The following is a 23,493-nucleotide window of genomic DNA, read 5'->3' on the forward strand; positions in this document are numbered from 1 at the left end:
CCGACTCCCTCCCTATCCTTTCTCTCACCCTCTCACCCTCCCTCTCTTTCCCACTACCCCCCTGACACTAGCAATGGGAGATCGATAGGTTATTGATCAACTCTCTCTATCGCCAACCCACCAGACTAATCACCTTAACACCAGCCCAACTCTCTCTCCTCCTTTCTCTCTCCTCTTCGTATTTCCTGTTGCTCTCTGCTCACGTCCCTCGCTCTGTTGCTCTGTGTCACACTCAGAGTAAACACTGCTTTATTCACGCCTTTAAAGCTCAAAGCCAGCTTGATGAGTTTCCTCCTCTGAAGTAAACACACACATCGTTTAAATTCTCCCAATTTGAAATGCTCCCTCTTGTATCTCCATTTCCACTTGCCAATAATCTGCAAACATGATCTATGTGGTGGTGCATTAGATAAAACAAGAACATTTCACATTGTGGCATGTGATCTTCATCCATCTCTCATTTCTCTGTCCTCCTCTCCTTCGCTCCCTGCCTCCATCTCTCTCCGTCTATCTTTGTTTGAGGGCTAAATCGATGTGTATGAAACCAGCATATTTCTCTGCCCCCTGCTATAGGCGGCCTTAGGTAAACAGAAATGGAGAGGCTTGTTTTACTGTGAATTACTTCTGTACTTTTTTTGGCTTTTTAGGGTTCTTTTTGTGACAATTTAAGCATTTAAAGCTTGGTTGGCAAACATTGAAGCTTGCAGTAAAGAAATCTCATATTTTCACGAAGAAGTTAGAAAGCAGAGCCGATGGCAGGCTGTTTGATTTGTCTGGATTTGCTATTTGCACTATCAACTCAAACCTTTCCGGGCATAAATCAGACTCACTTTGGTTCTCACCACTTTTATTTTACCCCTAAATAACTCATTTGTCTCGTAGGGCATTACAATCTGTACAACGATAAGGAGAAGATTTACACCGACAGGAATAACCTTTTTCTGTCTGTTCTAAGCAGAAAATATTTTAAAGTTCTCAAATTTAAATCTTGAATTTTCCCAGGTAAGATCAACAAATGATCAACATGTTAGCACGGAGAGTCTGTACAGCCAACTCCAGAGGTCATACATGTTTTTGTTGGTCTTTGTTTTTTTTCTTTCGATCAGGCAGGCAAATGATGTCCAATGCGTCCCTTTTGGGTATACGATCTTTTAGTGGTGGAGCTGACTAAAAATCTTTTGCTTTGCCTCTGTACGGTGTAGATAAGAGTCTCCCCCTTATATTAGCCTCAAACTGCACTGAGTGATGCGATGACAAGCAGATAATCCCTGGAGAAGCCAGGTGACCTTTGACCTTTGGATATAAAATGGTTGTAGATGATGTTTCTCTCAATATAAAGCAGTTAAAATGATAAGTGTGGGAAAATGTTGTGGAATTTGTCCATTTAGATCATATAGGCTCATCGACTCTCCGAGAATGAATTTCTGAAGCTACAAACAAATAATTATCAATTTTGTTTACCATCTTTTAGATAGAAATCTTTGGCCAAAGCAGTAGCACTTACAGTAATTTGGTTTATTAAAAGCTAATGTACCTTTAGGGTTCTTGCAGAGTTGAATTTGTATCTTCATGGTTACTTGTTGTAAGTTGCTTTGGATAAAAGCACCAGCTAAAATGTAATGCACGTTAGAATCATAATGCCAACTGCAGAAACAGTATGGCTGTATAAACACACACACACAAACACACACACACACACACACACACACACACACACACACACACACACACACACACACACACACACACACACACACACACACACACACACACACACACACACACACACACACACACACACACACACACACACACACACACACACACACACACACACACACACACACACACACACACACACACACACACACACACACACACACACACCTCGCAGGAGAATTGATTGACTATTCCGTCTCAATACATCTCTCCTTCTGTTACTTAGCAACCGGTGCCTGAGAGGATATGGATGCTACAGAAGTTGTACTCCTGTGCATTTTTGGTTGATAAAGAGATATGATTCATGAACATGTCAAAATCACTGTGTGGTAAAAATGCTGGTATAAATATGGTCTGTGGATCTTAGTTCCTCAAAGTGATTCTCGGGAAATACTCCCAAGCTATAATAGAGCTGCAATCAATGACAAGAATATTCTAATTTGGTATTTAAGTGCCAATTGAGCGAGGGGTTTAAGTTTATGAATTGTTTTAATCTATCAAATGTTTTCAGTGGTTGACGCCACAATAACATGTAAGATCAAACTGCTTTTATGTTGGTAGAAAACCTGTAACTTAATAATTATTCAATAAGTAGTTATTATAATAGCATACAATTTTGTATGTGCATTTTGATTCTTTTATAATGCAGACACTTTTGACACTGCTTATTTCGTTTATATACTATGAAATTGTTAATTTTCCTTTTATCTCTGACCTAATGAATTAATAATGCTGACTTGTAATTTCTTATCCTGAAAAAAAGACAATAGATCGAGTAGTTTCTCACTAGGCACACACTACTTTTCCTCACAAAATGATTTAACTCCATAGGGTTTCAGGGTCTCTCACTCCTGGATGGGGGAAATACTCAGAATACAGAAATATAAATGTCTACCACAACACTCCAATTCTGCTTCATAAATCTGTTATTTTATTATTTACAAAACACTTGAGAATTTATTGTATTTTTTAAATGATGCCCTCATTGCTTTACAAGCCTACGGTGAGTATACCTCTTATTGAAACACGTCCCATGCTGTAATTAGTCAAATAATTGCATTTCACCTGAATGCATTTAAACTTCAGATTATTACCCATATACATGAAAATAATCTCACATTGCCTGGAAGAAATGTATGCAATATTTAAGATATCTTTTTTAACTTAAATTTAAAAAAAATGTAACAGACATCACTCTGATTTTCCACAACAGATGATTCGGATCTACAGAGAAAAATACCAAATATTGTTGACATGGCCAAAGGTATAGATATTTGAATACATTATTTTTACCAACTATTTTTCAGATTTACTATTCAAAGCTCTTTCATCAGTGTGCAGATTGTGTCTGTGGAAGGTCCAGGACTTTCTTTTTCCAGCCTACATGTTTAGTTACTTTTTTGGATCAATATCCCCTTTTAGATGTATCTTTGTCACCTTACAGCAAACTCGATATGTTTTGTTAGTCTTTTGCAAAACATGTAATCAATGCCATTATGTTATGTGACCAAAGGAGTCGTTTTGTAATTTACTGTATTTGCACATAAATAAACTGCGATGTGCTACGATGCATTCAGTGCCCAACAGCATATGTTGACGACCAAAAGCTAATTTGTCTCCATAAAATAAACACGTGGTAAATGTTGCTGTCAGGGTAAAAAAAACTATAGTTAGGCTACGTTAGAAATCCGAAACTTGGTGAATAGTGAATTATAGGGAAGATGCACACAAAACATTTCTTGTCACCCAACCAATATGTTGACCTTTTTAAACCAAACTAAATTAATAAATTACTATTTTAACTCTTATATTGAATTATGTAATGCTCCTCAAAAGTAAAATCTTACTTTTCACATTTACACATGACAAGATCTCCTCCTCAGAAAACAATGATAGGCCGATAGCTACGATGGAAGATGTTCAGCTCGGTGCTAAACCAAAATAACACACTCATATTGATGTTACAAATACAGGTGACAAATAAATGAACAAATAAGAGGAATATTTAGTTTTATTTGTCTTCATCGAAATAACCTCTCGCCTGCACGAAGGTAAATTACAGGCCCACACGGACATCATTATTAACCGTATTGAAAGGAGGAGGAAGCACACGTTTTGCTCAATAAGATAATAAAACAACACAGCTGACATTTATTTTTTCCCAACATATTCCTGATACCAGTCATTCATGTGCTACAGGTCAACAACGCCTCACCGCTGAAACGATCTCACACAAATGCCTCTGTGTTTAGGAAACAACGCCGAGCGAGATGGAAGTGATCGATGATCTATTTATCGAATGAGGCGATCCATTTCTGAACTTTAGGGGAAACAGCTTAACCACACGGAGCTTTATGATATCCAGCAATAACAGTTAGTGTGGGTGGACGTTCCCGGATTCATTTAAACACTTTTCTTGTTTGGAATTATTTGTGAAACCGTACTCTTCTAGGCCATATTTCCCGAAGATCTGGCAATAACAATTAGAAAAGGTGAATTTAGAAGCTTCGGCAAAAAAATAAATATTTTACGTTTATTTTTGGTTGCAGGAAAAGATTCCTGTAGCTCACACGTTTGCTCACCAAAGTGTGTGCGCGTGTGTCCGAGTGCCGTGAGTGCGTTTACGCTGTTATTTAATTATCTTGTAAAAATGAGCCTTAATCCTTTAGATTTAGACCAAGGTTTATTTTTTTAAGAACACATTTTAGAATGTAGTTAACCAAGCCAATATTATTTTAATAAACTTGTTCAAGCAATACATTCATTCTTAAGCATTGTTTATAAGTTGTAAAACAACTACAATACATGCTTTATTTAACATTATTTTGGAAGCTCACATACCTGAACACTAACATTGTCTTGCTGTGAATATATGCAATAGGGAAAAAATATATATACATGTTCATGTGAAATTTCTTATTTTTTAAATTATTAGGAACAATAATACATGAAATGCTTAAAAAGAAGCAAATGTCCTTTCTAAATTGTTTCACGGCTTACACACGCACACACGCGCGCGCACACACACACACACACACACACACACACACACACACACACACACACACACACACACACACACACACACACACACACACACACACACACACACACACACACACACACACACACACACACACACACACACACACACACACACACACACACACACACACACACACACACAGTCAGATGAAACGGACAGCAGCAGCATATCGGCAGCACATGGGTGAAGAAGCGGAAGCTCCTCGCATCAATCCGCGGCACCGAGCCCGGTTACTGCTCCTCCAGCTCACCGAGGGACGAGGGTTCATTCATTTATTTTAGTGAGCAGAGAGATTAGACACCTAACACACTGAAGATCCGACTATCTGCAAAATAAATACAATTAATTGTGTATTAAACAATACACCATGACATTAAACAAATATATAACCTCAGGTTCTATTATTATTAAATAGCATTGTTAAAAAGTTATTTAGGCCTACATTTCATTCCACTACCATATAAAGAAGCATATTGATTTAACATAAAATCACAAGTGACCCATCTGCCTCTCAAGTCAAGGGGATATTAGCTTTTTATTTGCTTCTTTATTTAGGCCAATGTTAAAGTAGCCCGTTTACTGTTATAAATCATATATTCTAAACCTAAACCTTTGTTCTTAAGCTAAAGTTCCCTTTCCTTTGGGTTCTGGCTATTTGTAATGTGTCAAAGGACAAATATGATTACCATAATATTATTTATTATGGAGGTTATTGTTGTAAGCAGACGACACTGAAGTTGGTCTCTGGACTTGGTGAACTTCGCACAAACCAAAGGGCTGTCCTGTCATTGGTCTGCAGCGCTGGGATCCTAACTCGCTTTGTGACCTCCTTCACCCCCCCACCCTCCCCCCACCGGCCTGCGCCACGTCATTAATCTCTGTCAATCAATACTTCGATCAGGTTTATCACTAAGCGCATAAATGCAAAACCATACAGTCCGTGGGAAAACAAATTGTATCTGTAAAGAACTCCTGTATCCGGAAACTGATACTGACTGTATTTTATACATATTTCACATCTTGCCATCACATGTCTTTCTGCATATCACTTTGTACAATTGATATAATCCACTGTCAAAATGTTTCTGTAGCCTATACTTCTAAATATTTATGTTGCCTAGTGAAACTGTATATTGTAGGGTAGTCTATTATATTTATTCAGTATTCTTCTTTATATTGTGTATGATTTAGATACTTTAGTGATGTCTTTTCTATTGTCATTAATTTGTTGTTAACCTTTTTTTTTCTTTTTTTTACAACATTTGTATCTTATTCTATCTTTTATATTTTTAACTCACTTGTTATGTTAGACAACAATGCTGCTGGGACAAAAATAATTTCCCAATTTAGATTGAAAATCTATCAGTGTGTGAACAGGTAGGCTATGTACGCGTGCACACGCCCACACACAGTCAGATGCACTATTTCTAATACTTAAGCTTCTACATATTTAATTATAGCGCTATCATGTGAACGTGTAGGATAACCAGTGTGAGGCATTCGGATTTCACTGGATGCTTTTTAATCCCAGTTAGTTTTATCCCAGAATATAGGAAACTCCTACCCGCCCCATATTTTAAATCTACAGAGGCGCGCTCCCTGACGCGCAGCTCAGCCTCTCATAGTGGCCGCGCTGTTGGACCAGAGATGAGATACAGCCCGAGAGAGCCCCAGATGAAGGCATAGAGCACCACGGAGAGACTCGGTTCTGCAGCTTCTTCTGAACACCAGAATTTATCTGCACCGCGCTGGATTGATAGTACAGTCTTCATCGATGGATTGGCGTTCCAACGGTGTACTCAGTTTATCGCTCCAGGAGGGCTAAGGGCTAAGAAAGAGCGTGAGAGGCAGGAGCGAGAGACAGGGGAGAGGGTGGGGAGGGTGGGACATATCCTTTCAGATATGGAGCTCACCATGGAGAACCTCCACAGCCTCTCATCGCACTCCCAGGCGGGAGACCTCATGAGCTCACCGCACGCTCGGCCGTCGCCGTCCCCGAGCTCCAATCCCCGGAACCTGGTCGCCCACGGTCCCGGCTCGCGGTCAGCCATGGTGTCCGGCATGGCCTCGCTCCTGGAGGGCTCCGGCGGGGACTACCGGACAGACCCATCATCCGGACACCTGCACCCGTCCATCAGCATGTGCGAGACCGGGATGAGCTTCAGTAACACGTACACCACCCTCACCCCCCTGCAGCATCTACCTTCCATATCCACCGTCTCGGATAAGTTTCACCCCACGCACTCACACCACCACGCTGCCGCCCATCAGCGACTCTCTGCCGGGAACGTAAGCGGAAGTTTCACGCTGATGCGGGACGACCACCGGGGGCTCGCCTCCATGGGAAATCTTTACAGCCACTACCCCAAAGAGATGTCCGTGCCCGGCATGGGTCACGGCTCGCTCTCCCCTCTGTCCAGCGGGCTGGGCTCTTTGCACAACTCCCAGCAGCCTCTGTCAGCCTACGGGCCGAGCGCGCACCTCTCCAATGAAACAAAGATGCTCTCTCCGGTGTCCGGGTTTGAGTCCCACGCGTCCATGCTGTCCCGGAGTGACCAGGAGCACCTGGCGAGGAGTTTAGGGGGCCACGGCCATGGTATGATCTCCAACCTCAACGGCATGCACCATCACCCGCACAGTCACCTGCATTCCCAGGCGAATGGCGCGGTAATGCTTGGGGACCGGGAGATGCACGGCCACGGAGCCGGGCAGGGAGTATCAGGATCCGGCATGCAGGGGGAGGAAATTAACACGAAGGAAGTGGCTCAGCGGATAACGGCCGAGTTAAAGCGATACTCCATCCCGCAGGCCATATTCGCGCAGAGGATCTTGAGCCGGTCGCAGGGAACCCTCTCAGACCTGCTGAGGAACCCCAAACCCTGGGGCAAGCTCAAGTCAGGCCGGGAGACCTTCAGGAGGATGTGGAAGTGGCTGCAGGAGCCCGAGTTTCAAAGGATGTCTGCTCTCCGGCTGGCCGGTAAGACACTCTGCTTTCAGTATTATTATTTCACATGAAAACATATTATTCTGAAGAAACAGCCCAGTCACCTTCCACCTTTATTTACCAAAGTTAACATACACACTGAACGAACTTGCACTGGCCTAAAACATTCAGCACCACGGTTCACCCGGCTAAAACAAAGCGCGCAGTCACAGCGGTTTAAGATCAACACTGTCTTTACGCTAAAATCATAAGCAAATATAGCCTATAGTTTTCTTATTTTATAGTATTCGAGAAATCACAGCTCTTTTAAATGATTGTTTTGGGTGTGGGTATTTCGTTTACGCAGGCTGTTGTAGACCACATTTGCAGGTCTATATTTTTGATCGGCACACAACAAATCGCCATTGATTCACAATAAACCTCGAAATAGTTGCCCTCCCCCGACGCATTTCCCCCTCCCTCTCTCTGCCCGACTATAAACACACAGCGGTGGTGGTGCTGGGGTTACTGGGACAACTAGTTGCGCGGGAGAAGCGGGGTGACCCCAGGCTGCCTGATCAATAGCCAGTTCCCACTCTCCCTTTTAAATGTGGCACAAGGATCAATACTCGTATCAGAGCTGAAAGTCGCAATAACCACACGGTCTCTCCGGCTTTAGCACGCTGTAGTAAAAGCTCTAAATGTAGATCATAGACAGGTATGATGGCTGGTGTGAGACAAGCAGAGGAGTCAGATGAGAAGGAACTTCAAAATGATTTCAATGGATTTAAAAAGTCAAATGTAAAACACTCATTATACTTTGCCCTTAGCAGAACACGTAGGCTACATATGTAAAAAACCTTACATCAGAAATGTATCTCCAACACTGCCTACATGTGACCCCAATATATATTTCAAAACAACCATATCAAAATATTCTGATGAAATATTGATTGCAGCTGAGATGTGGATTGCTAACAGCAGGGACCAGTAGGCCTAAAGATAAGAACCTATGGAGCATCTAGAGTTCTTAGGACAGAAAAACAACAACAGGCAAAACATTAATAGTAATTCTGCCACATTTTCCATTTGTATAGCACCGGATGTGACTATGATTATCAGAATCAATACATTAGAGATAATCGAGCACCATATACAAAGTATACACTTGTCGTTTTTAATGTTAAATAGTTTTAAAATGTTGAATTAGATGAGTTGTTTTGTTTTTTGACACTGGTTATTTTTCTGATAACAGAAGATAGATAGATAGATAGATAGATAGATAGATAGATAGATAGATAGATAGATAGATAGATAGATAGATAGATAGATAGATAGATAGATAGATAGATAGATAGATAGATAGATAGATAGGTAGATAGATAGATAGATAGATAGATAGATAGATAGATAGATAGATAGATGGATTGATAGATAGATAGATAGATATATAGATAGATGGATACACACTGTAGATGGATAGAGAAAGATGGGTAGATAAATAGCTGAGGATTAGTGGCTGAGGCTGTGAGTGTCATTAATAGTGTAGTTCTGTCCTTTCAGTGTTTGCCTGGCTTTGCACATAGGAGATCAATAAGGCCGTTTCCCCTTCCCAACCCCCTTCTCTCCCACTTCCTGGTGCTCTCCCTCTCTGTTTTTCTTTCTCTGTCTCTCCCTCTCTGCAGCTTATGACAATAATATCGCTTATCTTCCCCTGGTTAACCTGGCAACAGGCAGGCAGGTTGTTTGGCTTCAGTAGATGCGCCACAGAACAAAACAAAAAATCATGACTGGACTGGAGGATGAACGAGAGCTGTTTCATAAAGTCAAACAATGCACACAGCCATTTTCCACTCTCCCTGCTCGCCCATCTTTTCATGCCCATCAAACTTGCCTGTGGCATGAAAGAGTTATAGCAGTCTGCTGTTTCTCATATTTTCTGAAGACTCTGAATGGACTAATTTGGGATGTACAAAACTTCATTCGGCCCATGTTAAGTGCAAAAGCGAGAAAACCAAACTGACATATGGAAAAAGAGCCTGGAGATGCCATTGATTGAGAGAGGGCAGGCAGGTTTTGGCTTTGTGTGAACAGCCAGATAGAGGCAGGGTAGTGAAAGGATCAATACCGACCTTAATAATTGATAAGTATAAGGGAGACGGAGGGGAGAGGGGAAGAAAGAGAGAGGCAGAGAGCGGTGGTGTAAGCGCTTGTAACAGCATCTTCTAGGTAAGCAAAGTCAAATCTGTGGTTAACAGCTAAGGACCACACACCTAAACACCACGGCAGGGAGTGTGTTAGTGGTTTTCAAGAACGCTGTTTACATCCCAAAACATCCTGTATGGAATATCAACAGCTCAGATCTGACACCAAGGATGATGTGGACTCCTAGTGCTAAAAAAACACATATTTATGAGGCTGGAAAAGGAAGCCTCTGAGCATTTATAACAAAAGAACCGCAATATTTGCAGTGAAATCAGGAAGGCTGCTGTTTGACCACTAACATAAAAGATCAGAGCTTAAGAGCCTCTTACAGTAGACAAAGAGCATCAGAGCATCCAGTTGCCTATCGAGTCGTAGTAATGAGTGCTTTCTGCTCATGTCAGCGAATCCTCAAAGCAATCCAAGGTTGTGATGTCATTTGATTTTAAAGGTTGCAATGCTTTATGGGGTTTGTAATGCGCCTTTATGGAGGCATGCAAGCACATTTCACCCGGCGTGTGCGTCTGTGAGCGTGTGTTTCTGTGTGAGTGCTTCCACATATGTGTGTGTGACTGGGTTATAGAGTGTGTCTGCACTATACATTGTTCAGGCTTATCTGACTCACTCTGAATCGGTATTGATTTCCTCTCCTCTGCTCTCTTCGGCTCTCTCTCTCCCTCCCTGCCTTCCTCCTTCCTCCCCCTTCTCTCTCTTCTGGCTCTGTACTAGCATCAGCAAAGCAGATCCTTTGACTTTCACCCTTATTTCATTTCTGCTCTCTGGTCATCTCTCTCTGTCAGAGACAGGACTCATTTTGGAACACCGGAGTGAAATATTTTGACACTCAGTATGAATGATAATGAATGTGTCCAGACTTAGGAAGACTCTGCAATATTAATAACACAGTCACAAACACTTTATACAACACAAATCCAAAGCCACATGTTGAATTACCTGATGAACTGATGAGATTAGATGTTTGTGGTTATTATGATCTATCCTCCCATTATTTCAACCCCATCAAACTAGAATAGAAGAATAGAATATAATGTGTGTTGTCATCAACGACATTTCTTTGGCATGATGCAGATCAGCAGCACAACGTTTGATAGTGGTCGTCTATAATGAGACTATGTGACACAAATATAAACAACCCTCCACCTTTTTTTGAGTAGTTCTTGCATTATTTTCTTCTGATACATTTTAACACATGTCAACAGGGCGAGAATACTGTTTTTTGGATCACGCAACTCTCTCTGTGTGTGTGTGTGTGTGTGTGTGTGTGTGTGTGTGTGTGTGTGTGTGTGTGTGTGTGTGTGTGTGTGTGTGTGTGTGTGTTTGAGAAAGAAAGAAAGAGGGAGAGAGAGTGAGAGGGAAAGTGTGTGGATGAGTGTTTATAATGAGGATTACATCCGAGCAGAGAATTATTTTAGCAAAACATGATCAGTTACTTAAATTCCCATTTAGCGAATTGTTGTTGTATTAATTGTTTTGATTTGCCCGGCAGGACAGGCTTTCTTATATTAAGTGAATTCTCAATAGCCTACATTTCCAGCTAACTGATAACCGGTATCTCAAATAGTGTTACAGTAGCTTTATATTCTACAATATTACACTATCATAATTTAAATCAATATATCGATATAGCAGGCCGCACACATGTTAGTATTTTAGAGCAAAGCACTCCTTCTTATCAAATTAAAAAATGAACTGTTGAAACGCTTGCGATAATAAAAAGGAAAATAAACATCCGGGCAATTCAAAGCGTGTTTGAGGCTTCAATCAAACACATTCTCCCCTCAAAAAACAATTGAATTTGAATCGGTCAAACTGTTATTTGCCTTCTTTTTATGTCTTTTTTTGGAAATATCATACGTTTCTAAGATAATAATAATAAAGGTGTCTACGTTTTTCGGAATGCTGAAGATATTTATTTTCTCTTCCTTCTCGGAAGTTCGTTTTTAGTTTCGTGGCACCGAGAACTCGTTTTGTATTAAGCAGCAAATGTTTAAAGCTGTGATTCAATTGGCCCATTTATTCTGAGCTGTTTTGGAGTAAATAAAGTGACCGTTTAGTTGTAGGGGAAGAGGAGAGGCATTAAACACGGTTTATAGACTAAAAGCCGATAGCTGATAGGCTTTAAAGCTGCCGATCACTCGTCTCAACAGGACAACACAGGCTTTACATTGACAAATAAACGGAAGCTTTCAAATAATCCAATCCTAATCAATTGGGAGTCTTTTTTTAAAGACGGTTTGGTTTTGTTTAACCGCTGCTGTGTGTTAATGCGGGTGGGGTTAATGGCGTTTTCCTTTTCCCAGCAATGAATAGGCCTATAATATGATCAATATAATCAATAAGCGTACATCTGAGAGGTGTGACAGAGAGTGATTGACGCCAAACTGTTTCTCGCTTGCAGTAGTCCGTCCAGGACGGGAGAGGGCCCGTCTCTCCGGACACAAAGCCCGGTCTCATCCGTCCGTCCAGGCGCCGAGTAGCAGCAGCACGGTGCGGTTAGTTCACCGTCTGCCCCCTCATGCCCCATCTACACTTACACTTACACACTTACACACTTACACACTTACACACTTACACATTTACACACTTACACACACACTTACACACACACACACACACACACACACACACACACACACACACACACACACACACACACACACACACACACACACACACACACACACACACACACACACACACACACACACGCACACACACGCACGCACGCACACGCACACGCACACACACACACACACTGTTAAACTTGCCGTTTTCATCTCATCACAGCACAGGATTTAGATAAATAGATGGATATGGCCTTTTAAATATGACTCACATTCATTTATTGGCTTGCAACAACAAAGCTGTCATCTGAGAATATCATGTCACTCCTGCATATTTAACATTTCAGGCAGTGTCTTTAGTCCAAATGTTAGCCTGGATGCATGATCACTTCTCTTTGCTGTTTGAGGGTCACTAGGCGCATTAGGCGCATTCACACCGCAGTAGTTTTCCCACAAAGGTTCATGAGAATTTAGTTCTAAATACAGATCGCGTTCACACCGGAAAAAGTCCCTGGGGGTGGATTAGGCAAATGAAGCCGCTGACGTTACTTCTTCTTCTTCTGCTTTGGGTTTACTGGCAGGCCGCAGACCACTTCACGGCGTATACTGCCGCCCAAAGTCCCCGGCCGGAAGTCCTCCGAGTAAATCGCCAGAACGCCGACAACCTCATCTCCACCGCTCCCATGTTTTATTTTGTGTTGCCATAAGTTAGTCTCTCTGCGTTTCTGCGCTGGGCTAATGCTAATAATGCTAATGCGAGGATAATAAAATGGCGGCTTCACAAAACTTTTTGGGAGTTTTACGGGGCGTGGTTTGCATTCCGCCCAGCCAATCAGACAGAGGAACCTTTTTCTCCCACGAAAGTCCGGACTGAAAAGGGGGTAAAAAGGTGACTAAAGGGGGTAAAATGAACTAATTTTAGTACCGGCTCTTTTTGGTGTGAACGCGACAAAAGAGTTCTCATGAACTAAGTTCTCATGAACCTTTGTGGGAAAAGTACTGCGGTGTGGATGCGCCTATTGTGCAGAATGATGCATGCACAGCGTTTAACACAGGTTTGTCTGTGTTCACCTGAGCCAATTGCTGGTCAAAATGCAATTTATTCCATTGTGGTCTTGACTTTTAAAGCCTCCTGTCCACCTAAAGTTAAATAGATTGTTAGTGATGTATGGGAGAAAGCTTGTGTCTTGTGCCGATTCAAATATTGTGTGTGAAGGAGAACTATGACATTTCCAGAGTTTTAAATGGGAAGTGGTACTTGTTTGATGGAAAACACATCTGCCACTTTGTATTTTTGCATGTCTTATCAAGAAGGGAAAGTTTAAAGAAATTGACTGAATATCACAGATTGTTGTCCAATACAGTCGTTTTTGTCAGCCAGCTCCCTCTTAGCTGTACTGTAGCTTCATGGCTGTCACATCCTGCAATATAACACACCATCATCCAAACTGCTCTTCCCATCTTCATGTATAAGTGCAGTCTTATGGCAAACAGCAACCACTTAAGTGAGAGCAGCTCTTACTGTAAAGGAGGCACGAGGACAGCTTAACATGCTGCACATCCAGCATTTTGATATTGAGATCAGGAAGAGTTTGGCATTAAGCAAATGACCTTATAGCATCATTGACACCAGGAAAAATGAAATAGACGACACAAGCAAGTGCCACTTGAGACTGCTGAGCCTTGTCTCTTCAGAAAAGCCCATTTGGTAAAGAGGCAACTGAAGATAGCCTAACACTGAGGTTCTGGTCTCAAGAGAGGCCGTTTTAATGAGCAGCTCCCTCTCTACTTTCCCTGTGGTGCTATTCATTGCTTGGGAAAGGATGTGCAGGGGTCTTATTTGAGATGGATCTATTGATTATCTGAAATATGTATTGAGCAGGCCTGGTGCTAACTCCTCGGCTCCACTTGTTTGCTCTGCAGGCCTCGGAGCTGCAGAGAGGAGCTGATGGAGGAGAACCGAGTGGTGTTGGCATTGTAAAATGGGCGGTAGCACAAGTTGTTCGAAAACAGGCATTACATATTAAATTATCACTATATTAGCACTAGCATTCAGTCATTACATTAGGGAGTATTGAGTTTGGTTTGAGACAGCACTTAGAGAGCCGCGAGGAGATTCTGGCATGGCTGGGCCTGAACCAATTGAATAAACGTTCCGTGAAATGCTTCTGAAGTGAGGATCAATCAATATGGGGGCTATCAATCTGAGGGCAAATTAAAACAATTGAGAAAAAACAACAAGAGGGAAACAGTTGAAGAAGTCCAGGAGGGTTCTGTGTTGCAGGGACAAACATATAACCTCCTCTGCTCAGGGAAATATCTTAATTATGCTTTGCTTGCAATAAAAGCAAGAACAATGGCAATTCAAACACATGCACGCTCACACACAGCCATGCATACACATGTGCACATTCATATTGATCCCCCCCCCCCACCCCACAGTCAAATCAGTTTACTGCTGTTGTCTAAAACCTGCTGTAAAGTCATCAATCATTTGCATACTACACCTCCACACTGCAGCCAGCTCTCCCTCCTTTCCTCCCCCTCCCCCTCACCCTCTCTTCTTTTCTCCCCATCCTCTCCCATTTGCACAAAACCAGAATGGATATCATCCTCACTTTTGTTTATTTGCTTCACTTACACCACCACATCTCATGCACACCTCACACTATGTATAAAATAATAATAATGACGTATTATGATCGGAGACATTCCTTTGTCCTCAGCTCTCACACTGGATGACTGCCACCCTTTTTCTGCAACATCTCCTTTGTTCTTCCTCAGATAAACAATTTATTCTCCATCTGTCTGTCACTATGCGCGCTCCCGGGTATACTCCCCAATGCGAGGCAGTGCACGCACCACACACACGCACACACACACCTCGGTCTCGCGGATCGATGGGGATCGATCGGGTGGGGAAGGGAGCCCTGATTACTGGACCACGTGTTCAGGAGAAAACCGCGGAAAATCGATCATTGCAGCTTTTTAGGGCAGCAGAACAGAACAGACTCCCTTCAGTCTCCACAGCTACAGCAGGCACGGAGCACTGCTTCTTTGTCAGCATTTCACATCCCGCTCCTCCAGTTTCAACATCACACAATGAAAACTATTTATCCTCCATAATCTTTTTTCTTTTTATTAACCCTTTTGTCGTGTTCGTTTCTTCCCTCCTTATCGTTGGTGTTCCAGTTCAGAATGTCTAACATTAACAAAAAAACATGAAACATGACCACATTTTATTTATCACCATTTTAAACAGTAAACAATGTCTAGTAGAAAATACAATGAATAGACATTAAGATTTGACGATTTGTGGGTGTGTGCTATTTGATGGATGAACATACCCATTCATTTCCTATATATAGTGGTCATTTTGAACCATGGAACACAATAGATTTCACAAAGTTGTCTTAACAACTCTCAAAATGTAATTAAAGTGGTGATTAGCAGTTTGGCTTGTTCACATTTAAAACACAATATTTATGATTGATGAAAGTACATCGTTCAGATTTGACAGGAGGGTTATCCGAACTGTACAATTAGACCAGGAGAATAAAGTAATGATCATGTTCCCACAGAAGACTAACTCGTCATCAACCAACATGAAGCAAATTCACTTTAAAGGTCAATCCTAGTGTTTTTTTATGCATGTTTTATCTCATTATCCACAAACTCACTGCTCAGCCCACTTTGCATTACTGATGACCGTTTTCAAAGCTTCTGTGAGTTTTTAGATTGATTTCCTATCCTCCCGGCGGCCACTGGTTTCACTTCATTTCACTGCACTTTGATAATCAACTTGTAGAGATTAGAAACTTGCTTGAAACAGGGAATCCATCCCGATAAACAATTATTCGCATTGATGTTTTTTTTTGTTATTGTCACGTTTTATACTGCAGATGCAAGCAGGGGTCGTTAAACCATTGGTCCTTCTTATGTTTATTTACGCATAAAGAAAAAGATTTATCATTTATAATTTGCAAGGGACTGTAAAATAAATGTGCCTGAAAACACTCTAATGGCTGGAAAAGTGCTATTGTAATTACAGTTATGTAACATAATCTTATTCTAAACACATTATAGAGACAGGGTTTAGCACTGTTCAAGTACTGTTTCAGAAATATATTAAAGAATAGTTGGACATCTGAGTGTCGATAGCTTTTGGAAAGAAGACTATGGATTTGTATCAACAAACTATGTTTATAGCCTAAATAAGTACATGATCGACGTTTGTATCTTAACTTTTGAACACACCAACAGGAAGAGTTTCAGAAAGAAGAAATTATAATTAAATTTGACTAAAACACAAGGATACTGTAAGCTTTCAAACAAGTTTCAGATCTTCTCAAGTTGATTGTCATAAAAGTATGAAATAAATGGAAAACAAAGGAAGCATAGAAGGTTAGAAATCAATGTGAAAACGTTTAGAGTACTTTGGAAAATAAGAAAAATATAATATATACACAATTGTTAAGGCTGGAACTTACATAAGTCAGGGTAATGGCCATTAAAAGATCCCAAGGGGAGGTCTGGTACTCGCAGCAGATGTCTCCTTTTTTACTTGGAGAATCTGAAAGTCTGAGAGAATTTTTGTTTAGTTTGACTGACCACGGACGACTCACTTTCTCATCATTATTATACTTTCTGACTTTGTATCATCCTGCATGTCATTTGGGAGGGGGCAATGTTTTAACTCAAAATGTGATACTGTTTATAGGCCGACCATATTCACGAGTACATTTTAGGGAGACACAGATTCAAATATCACATTACAACACACAGGCCCCACTGAAACATGCATGCACAAAACAATTGCATTTTACCATTTATAACCCTTTTTCACCATCTACTTTTTCCATAGGCCATTTTATTTGTCTGTCTTAAACCATTTTGCATTTCCCTTTATGTCCTCAATTCTTGTCTCATGAATCCCAATCTTGTTGCACATTTTTGAAATATTTTGCATTCAAGTCTGAACTTTGTATAACATTAAAGGATCATAGACTATTTTTAATACTAAAAGTCCTTCATGTGTTCTCTTCACCCCTTCCTCTCTCCAGCATGTAAACGTAAGGAGGAGGACCGAGGACGAGAGCGCAACCAGGTGCCAAAGAAGCAGCGACTGGTCTTCACAGACCTGCAGCGTCGCACCTTGGTAGCCATCTTCAGAGAGAACCGCCGCCCCTCCAAAGAGATGCAGATCACCATCTCACAGCAGCTCGGCTTGGAGCTCACCACCGTCTCCAACTTCTTCATGAATGCCCGCCGCCGCTCCACGGACCGCTGGGACTCGGAGGAGCTCGGTCACGGGGTGCGCGGCCACGTCCACACTCCTCACGGAAACAACAACAACAACAACAACAACAACAACAACAACTCCTCACCGATCCAACCCGGCACCTCCTCTGCGGGGACTTTCTCCAAGGCCTGACGGTGGCGGGACGTGTGGTTGGACAGATGCATGGAGGATGGAGGGGAGGATGTTTTTAAGCACTGTAATCCTGCAGAGCTACAGGGTGTGTAGCTTCAGACCACTCATCTGATTCATCTGCTCACAGTGCTGATGACTTGTGCCGATGAATCAGAACCTTTCTAAGTGTTTTCTTTTTAATCAGAATGTTACTCTGAGGGGTTAACATGCATTTTTTTTAATTGTGGCTCTACAAACCAAAGATCCAGTAGCTTTAAAAGACTCAACCACATGTGGCTCTCCGTAAACTCTCCACTTCAACACCAAAGATAATCCATCTACATACACTAAAACCACCGTGTGGTAACCTATAGCTAAAGCCTGATTTAGAAAACTCTGTTGATTATCAAGATGTAAACATACCAAAGAATCACTCATGACAGATAGCTTTAAGAGAGGGAACATTGAGCAGACACACGTTGATCTTTACAAATCAGGCAGCAATCAGACAGAGGTGTCTGCTGGGCCGTGATGAACCACTCCTCATTTCAGTAGCAGACACTGAGGCTGAGAGAGAGGTGCGTTTTTGTGTCAAGTGTCTGTGAAATGCTCTCGACAGATCCTTTGACCCGCTAACCACACACCACCTCTGCATCACTGCAGGCGTGCGTGTGCATGTGCGTAATGTTCACATGCTGGGTCGCTGCTGGGGTCTAATTCCTCTGCAGTGATTCAACCTGCTGCACCTCAGTGTAACAGTGCCCCCTGCTGTCCATTCAACCCACATCTGAACATCCAGCAACAGAGTAGCCTGCAGCGTATATTTCTCTTAGGATAAAGACAAGCAGAAGTGTAGCCCTGCAATCACCCAACAAACTGAGACAAAATGATTACCCACAAACCCTTTGATACACATTTGAATGTTTGTTTCTTAAGACTCGTAAGGCGACTTGCTGTGTGGCCACGTGAGAGGTTATTTTCAGGTTACAAAAGGAGAACAATCAAACAGGGACGATACTCCCAGCGTTTAACAAAATTCTTATGCCCAAAGGTAGGGAGTGAGGGGGTGGTCTGCTCTGTTCTAGTGGCCAAACGCAGAGGTCAAATGTCACAATATAGGATTCTGAGTGCCAATGATGTTTGCCTCTTTATGATAATCAGAGAACAGGTGCAGGCCGCCCGTGTCAGGCCTGTGTTGTTACAACCGTCAAACTGCGAGCACCACTCGGGCACGCTGCCTATTCCATACCTCAGAAACACATTGATGTGATCGACATGAAACACAATGAAAATGAATGTAAATAGTATTTAATTTCATCTCTCTTTCTCTCTCTGTCTCTCTATCTATTCTCTATTTATCTACTCTCTTGCTACTCCCCCTGTTGTGTCTTTTATTTCTCCTTTCCTTAACTATTGATGCGGGTAATAATAGTACCATAGTCACATGGTTTCTCTCTTGTGACTACTGTGCTATGTTGTGCTGAATATGTAAAGAAGCACCTTGTTGACAAAATGAAAAAAACTTAAAGATGAAAAAAAAGAAGAATCAACAGACTGATCCTATGCACAGGCGGAGAAGGATTACCACAAATGACAAACTGTGCATATTTGTGAATGTATGTGTAGGAAGGACCTGATCTCTGAAGCCCTTTGACTGTCACTGCATTCCTCTGCTGATGGATGTTTTTTGGTTACCATGAGAACCACCACATTACTTTGTGTCTTTTTTAATTTTATCTTTGTGGGCAAAGCCACTTGTTGTGTAGCATCTTCTAGCGGGAGATAATCATATTAGAGAGGAGGCGCAGACAGGAGGAGGAAGGGTGACGCAGGAACATCAGAGGCCCGCCATCTTCGGACTGGAAGGAAGCATTTTACTGACTTTCTTCCACAGTTTGGGTTCTGCCATGCACTATAACAGATTCCCTGGTGGAGGTGTCACTTTAAAGACGTCCTCTAGAGTCCAGAGGGAAAAACTGTAGCTTTCAGTGCAGATATTAGAAGCTCAGACCCAGAGCGTTAGTGATGGAAACAATTGTGTGTGTGGCTACCTCACAGAATAGAGTGGACTGTGACACAGCCATCGATACCAAAGATAATTCTAGCCTGCCGTGTTCAAACTGGACCTGGGACGTGCACACACACACACACACACACACACACACACACACACACACACACACACACACACACACACACACACACACACACACACACACACACACACACACACACACACACACACACACACACACACACACACACACACACACACACACACACACACACACACACACGCACAGAAATGCTTCTTATTGCACATACATCCACAGAGCAGTCGTGCTGCATGGCGAACACATTGAGGTGTTTGTTATGTGGGAAGTGTTGAGTGCCTTTTTCCTTCAACAAAGGGATGGACTGCTCTGCACACACCCACACATGAACACACACAGTGTTCCAAGTGAAGGGGGGCACACACTGGGTGAAGGGGGAGCACCACAGGAGGAGGTCCTCATTACATCAAACAAGCAACTTTGATTTGAGTTTAAAACGCACTTTTTTTAACCCAATGAGGGGATACGATTGTTTACCGCCACCCTTTTGTTTTTAAATGTTGTTAACATGCTTGTGAGACAATGCCCTCTCACATCTTCAGGATACACACACCCACACACACTCCCACCAGAGATATTTTTGTGTAATTTGTAACCGGGTGTAGGTGTGTGTGTGTATCTGAATGTTTACAAAGATCCCGCGCTCTCATTGGCTCACATCTAAAACTTAAACCTTTGTAACAACCTACCCATGATCAATAAGTGCAGAAGTGATGAGACCTTTCAGCTCCAAAAAGATACTAGATGCCCCCCGCCGGTGACCCCCGCCCATCCAGACCCTCTTCGCTGGTCCCTCCGTCCAGTAGCATCACATCGAGGCAGGCATGTGTAGACAATTCATCTTGATATACCTCAAATCTTTATTGTAAAGGTTAATGTAGTGAAACAATAATGACAATGTTTAGCAATGAGAGTGACATTAAGGTCACAGCAAAATGATTGTTCGTTTTTTTTAATTTCTTTAAAGGAATGTGTGGAGTAAGCCGTCTTATGCTTTCACAACTTCTGATTAACATTAAATTATTGTTTGTAAGTTTGCACGTTGTCCTTTTTGGAGTAAAGAGAAAGAATAAAAAGGAGGATTTGGAATAATTAAACAAGCAGGAAAGGACCATATATGATGATGTATGGGAGGACTTAATCAGTGACAAAAGATTGAGTACAATTTAAGAAGCATATTGTTAAATTGAAGGGTAAAATGACTCATCAAGGACGCACTAATTCCTGTTTTGCATCAGTTTTTGGCTTATTTTGTGTTTGAAGATTGTCTTCTTTGTGTGTTAAAGTGATTCCCATATTAAAAAAAGAGAACCAACCGAAGCACCTCTGTCATTAGGGTTGGGACAATTCTTTTATGCATGGATACTATATAGGTGTATATAAACTGCAGGATAAACTGTACCTCTACAGGTGGAGGAGAGGGGGAGAAACAAGGAAAAACAACTGGGTTTTGGTTTACAAATACATTCTTTTTTTAGCCCTGTGTTGTATGTGCTGTTTGTGTATTTGTATAAAATGTGTGTATTTGTACGTGTTTCAGCTTCATCGCTGTGTGTCTTTCCTCCTGTTGTATGTAACCCTTTCCTTTGTGTGGACGTAGTCTCCACACGTTCATGTCTGTATCTACCCTTTGTCTCATCACACAGGTGTGATTTTCTCTTGTTTTGTTCCTGTATTTCAGCTCGTCCTGTTTGAATCTGAATTCGACCGGCCTGGTGTTTGTATAGGAGCCGGCTGAATCATAAACAAACAGACAGCCTGGCAGCTGAAATACGGGTTAATTCCAGTGCATCAAAATGGCGTCATTTCGTTATTTTTTTACAGAGCTCAGAGCTCTGTAAGCCCAGTGTTGATGTTCTCTCCCTCTTCCGTTACCAACCAATCAATCAATCAGAACCAAGTGTCTTTGTGATGGTAGAAGACAATCAATTTCAAATAGAGCAAAGACAAAAAAAAAGGAGGGCAAGGGAAAAAGAGCGATGGATGAGGGCAGAGAAAATGACTGGACAGGAGAGATGGGAGGAGGAAGAATGGCTCAGAGAAATCAGTGTGTGTGTGTGTGTGTGTGTGTGTGTGTGTGTGTGTGTGTGTATGTGTGTGTGTGTGTGTGTGTGTGTGTGTGTGTGTGTGTGTGTGCGTGTGGTCACCTTTAACCTCTGCAGTGACCTTTATGGTGGGGGCTGAGGCACCCTGGACCCTCCCCAGGCCACGATGGAGGTGGTGGTGGAGGGGGTCTGACTTGTTAAGTGGACACCTAATCGAAGATGTTGATCAAATGCACACACACACACACACACACACACACACACACACACACACACACACACACACACACACACACACACACACACACACACACACACACACACACACACACACACACACACACACACACACACACACACACACACACACACACACACACACACACACACACACACACACACACACACACACACACACACACACTTTTCTTCTGATCCTTATCTCCCAATACCAAAGTGACTCTGTTCGTCACGTTGATCTGCCTTCGGGGGAAGAGTCGAGTACTAAATGAAACAAATAATACACTAAGTGAAAACCAGTATGGTTAAATTGTGTGTTTTGACTAAAATGAATAAAGAAACAAGCAATTGGCTGACTGACTTCATTTTCTGTGTGATGGTTTCTTACTGTGGTGCATTGTTGACATCTGCTGGTGTAGATGAAAAATGTGTGGTAACCCCAGTGAAGAAAACACAGCATCGCCATAGCCACGGTTACGAAAAAACTGTTCGCTTAAATGCTAGAATAACTTCCCCAGGATTATAAATGTTTCCTTATTTAATATAGAAAAATAGCTAAATGAAAACAAGGTTATAGTGGCTGTCATTTCATTTCTGAAAGCTTAATTCAAATCCATGAGTTCAAAACTTGTAATCTCAATCAGATCCGATCAGATTTTTAAATCCCATTTTCTGTGATCCAGGATCAGACAAATCGGCCAGATTTTGTCCCTGTAGTTCAAAGCAATTCAGGATAGGATCACCCTGATCCAGATTACAATTTTTCAAGATTACTAGACCCTGGGCCCAGGAGTTCAACACTTTTAATCCCTATCTGATCAGATTTGGATTTTGGGGAGTTCAAAACCAAAAAACAGGATTAAGATCACTTTGATATCCGATCAGATCAGGAAATCCAATCCAAGCTTTAATCTGGATCAAATCTTCAAAACGGGTAGTTCAAACCGACAACACAGGATTGGGATCAATTTGATCCCAAATCACTGGATTATCCTGATCCCACCAGAGGGGTGGATTTCCAGTGGATTACCAGAGCAAAATGTACTGCACCATTTATTTTAAAATATGTTTCAATTTAAATTAGATGGCAAAGTTTGTTAACTGAAATAATACACCATTTAAATGTTTATGCTCATGAAAGTATCACAACAAAGATCGTCAATCACAAATGCAATTTAGATTAAATAAAAAATATCTTCAACAAAA

At 41.7% G+C, this 23,493-nt stretch overlaps 1 protein-coding gene across 1 annotated transcript; it reads left to right on the forward strand.

Moving 5' to 3' along the window:
- The first annotated feature begins 6,667 nt into the window (after positions 1 to 6,667).
- On the forward strand, positions 6,668 to 17,909 carry onecut3b (one cut homeobox 3b). The gene is made up of 2 exons (XM_034105289.1): positions 6,668 to 7,742; positions 17,539 to 17,909. The coding sequence occupies exons 1-2, from the start codon at positions 6,668 to 6,670 to the stop codon at positions 17,907 to 17,909; spliced, it is 1,446 nt and encodes a 481-aa protein (XP_033961180.1).
- The last annotated feature ends 5,584 nt before the right edge of the window (positions 17,910 to 23,493 follow it).

This window comes from Pseudochaenichthys georgianus, chromosome 17 (assembly GCF_902827115.2).
Source record: "Pseudochaenichthys georgianus chromosome 17, fPseGeo1.2, whole genome shotgun sequence".
Taxonomy (NCBI): Eukaryota; Metazoa; Chordata; class Actinopteri; order Perciformes; family Channichthyidae; genus Pseudochaenichthys; species Pseudochaenichthys georgianus.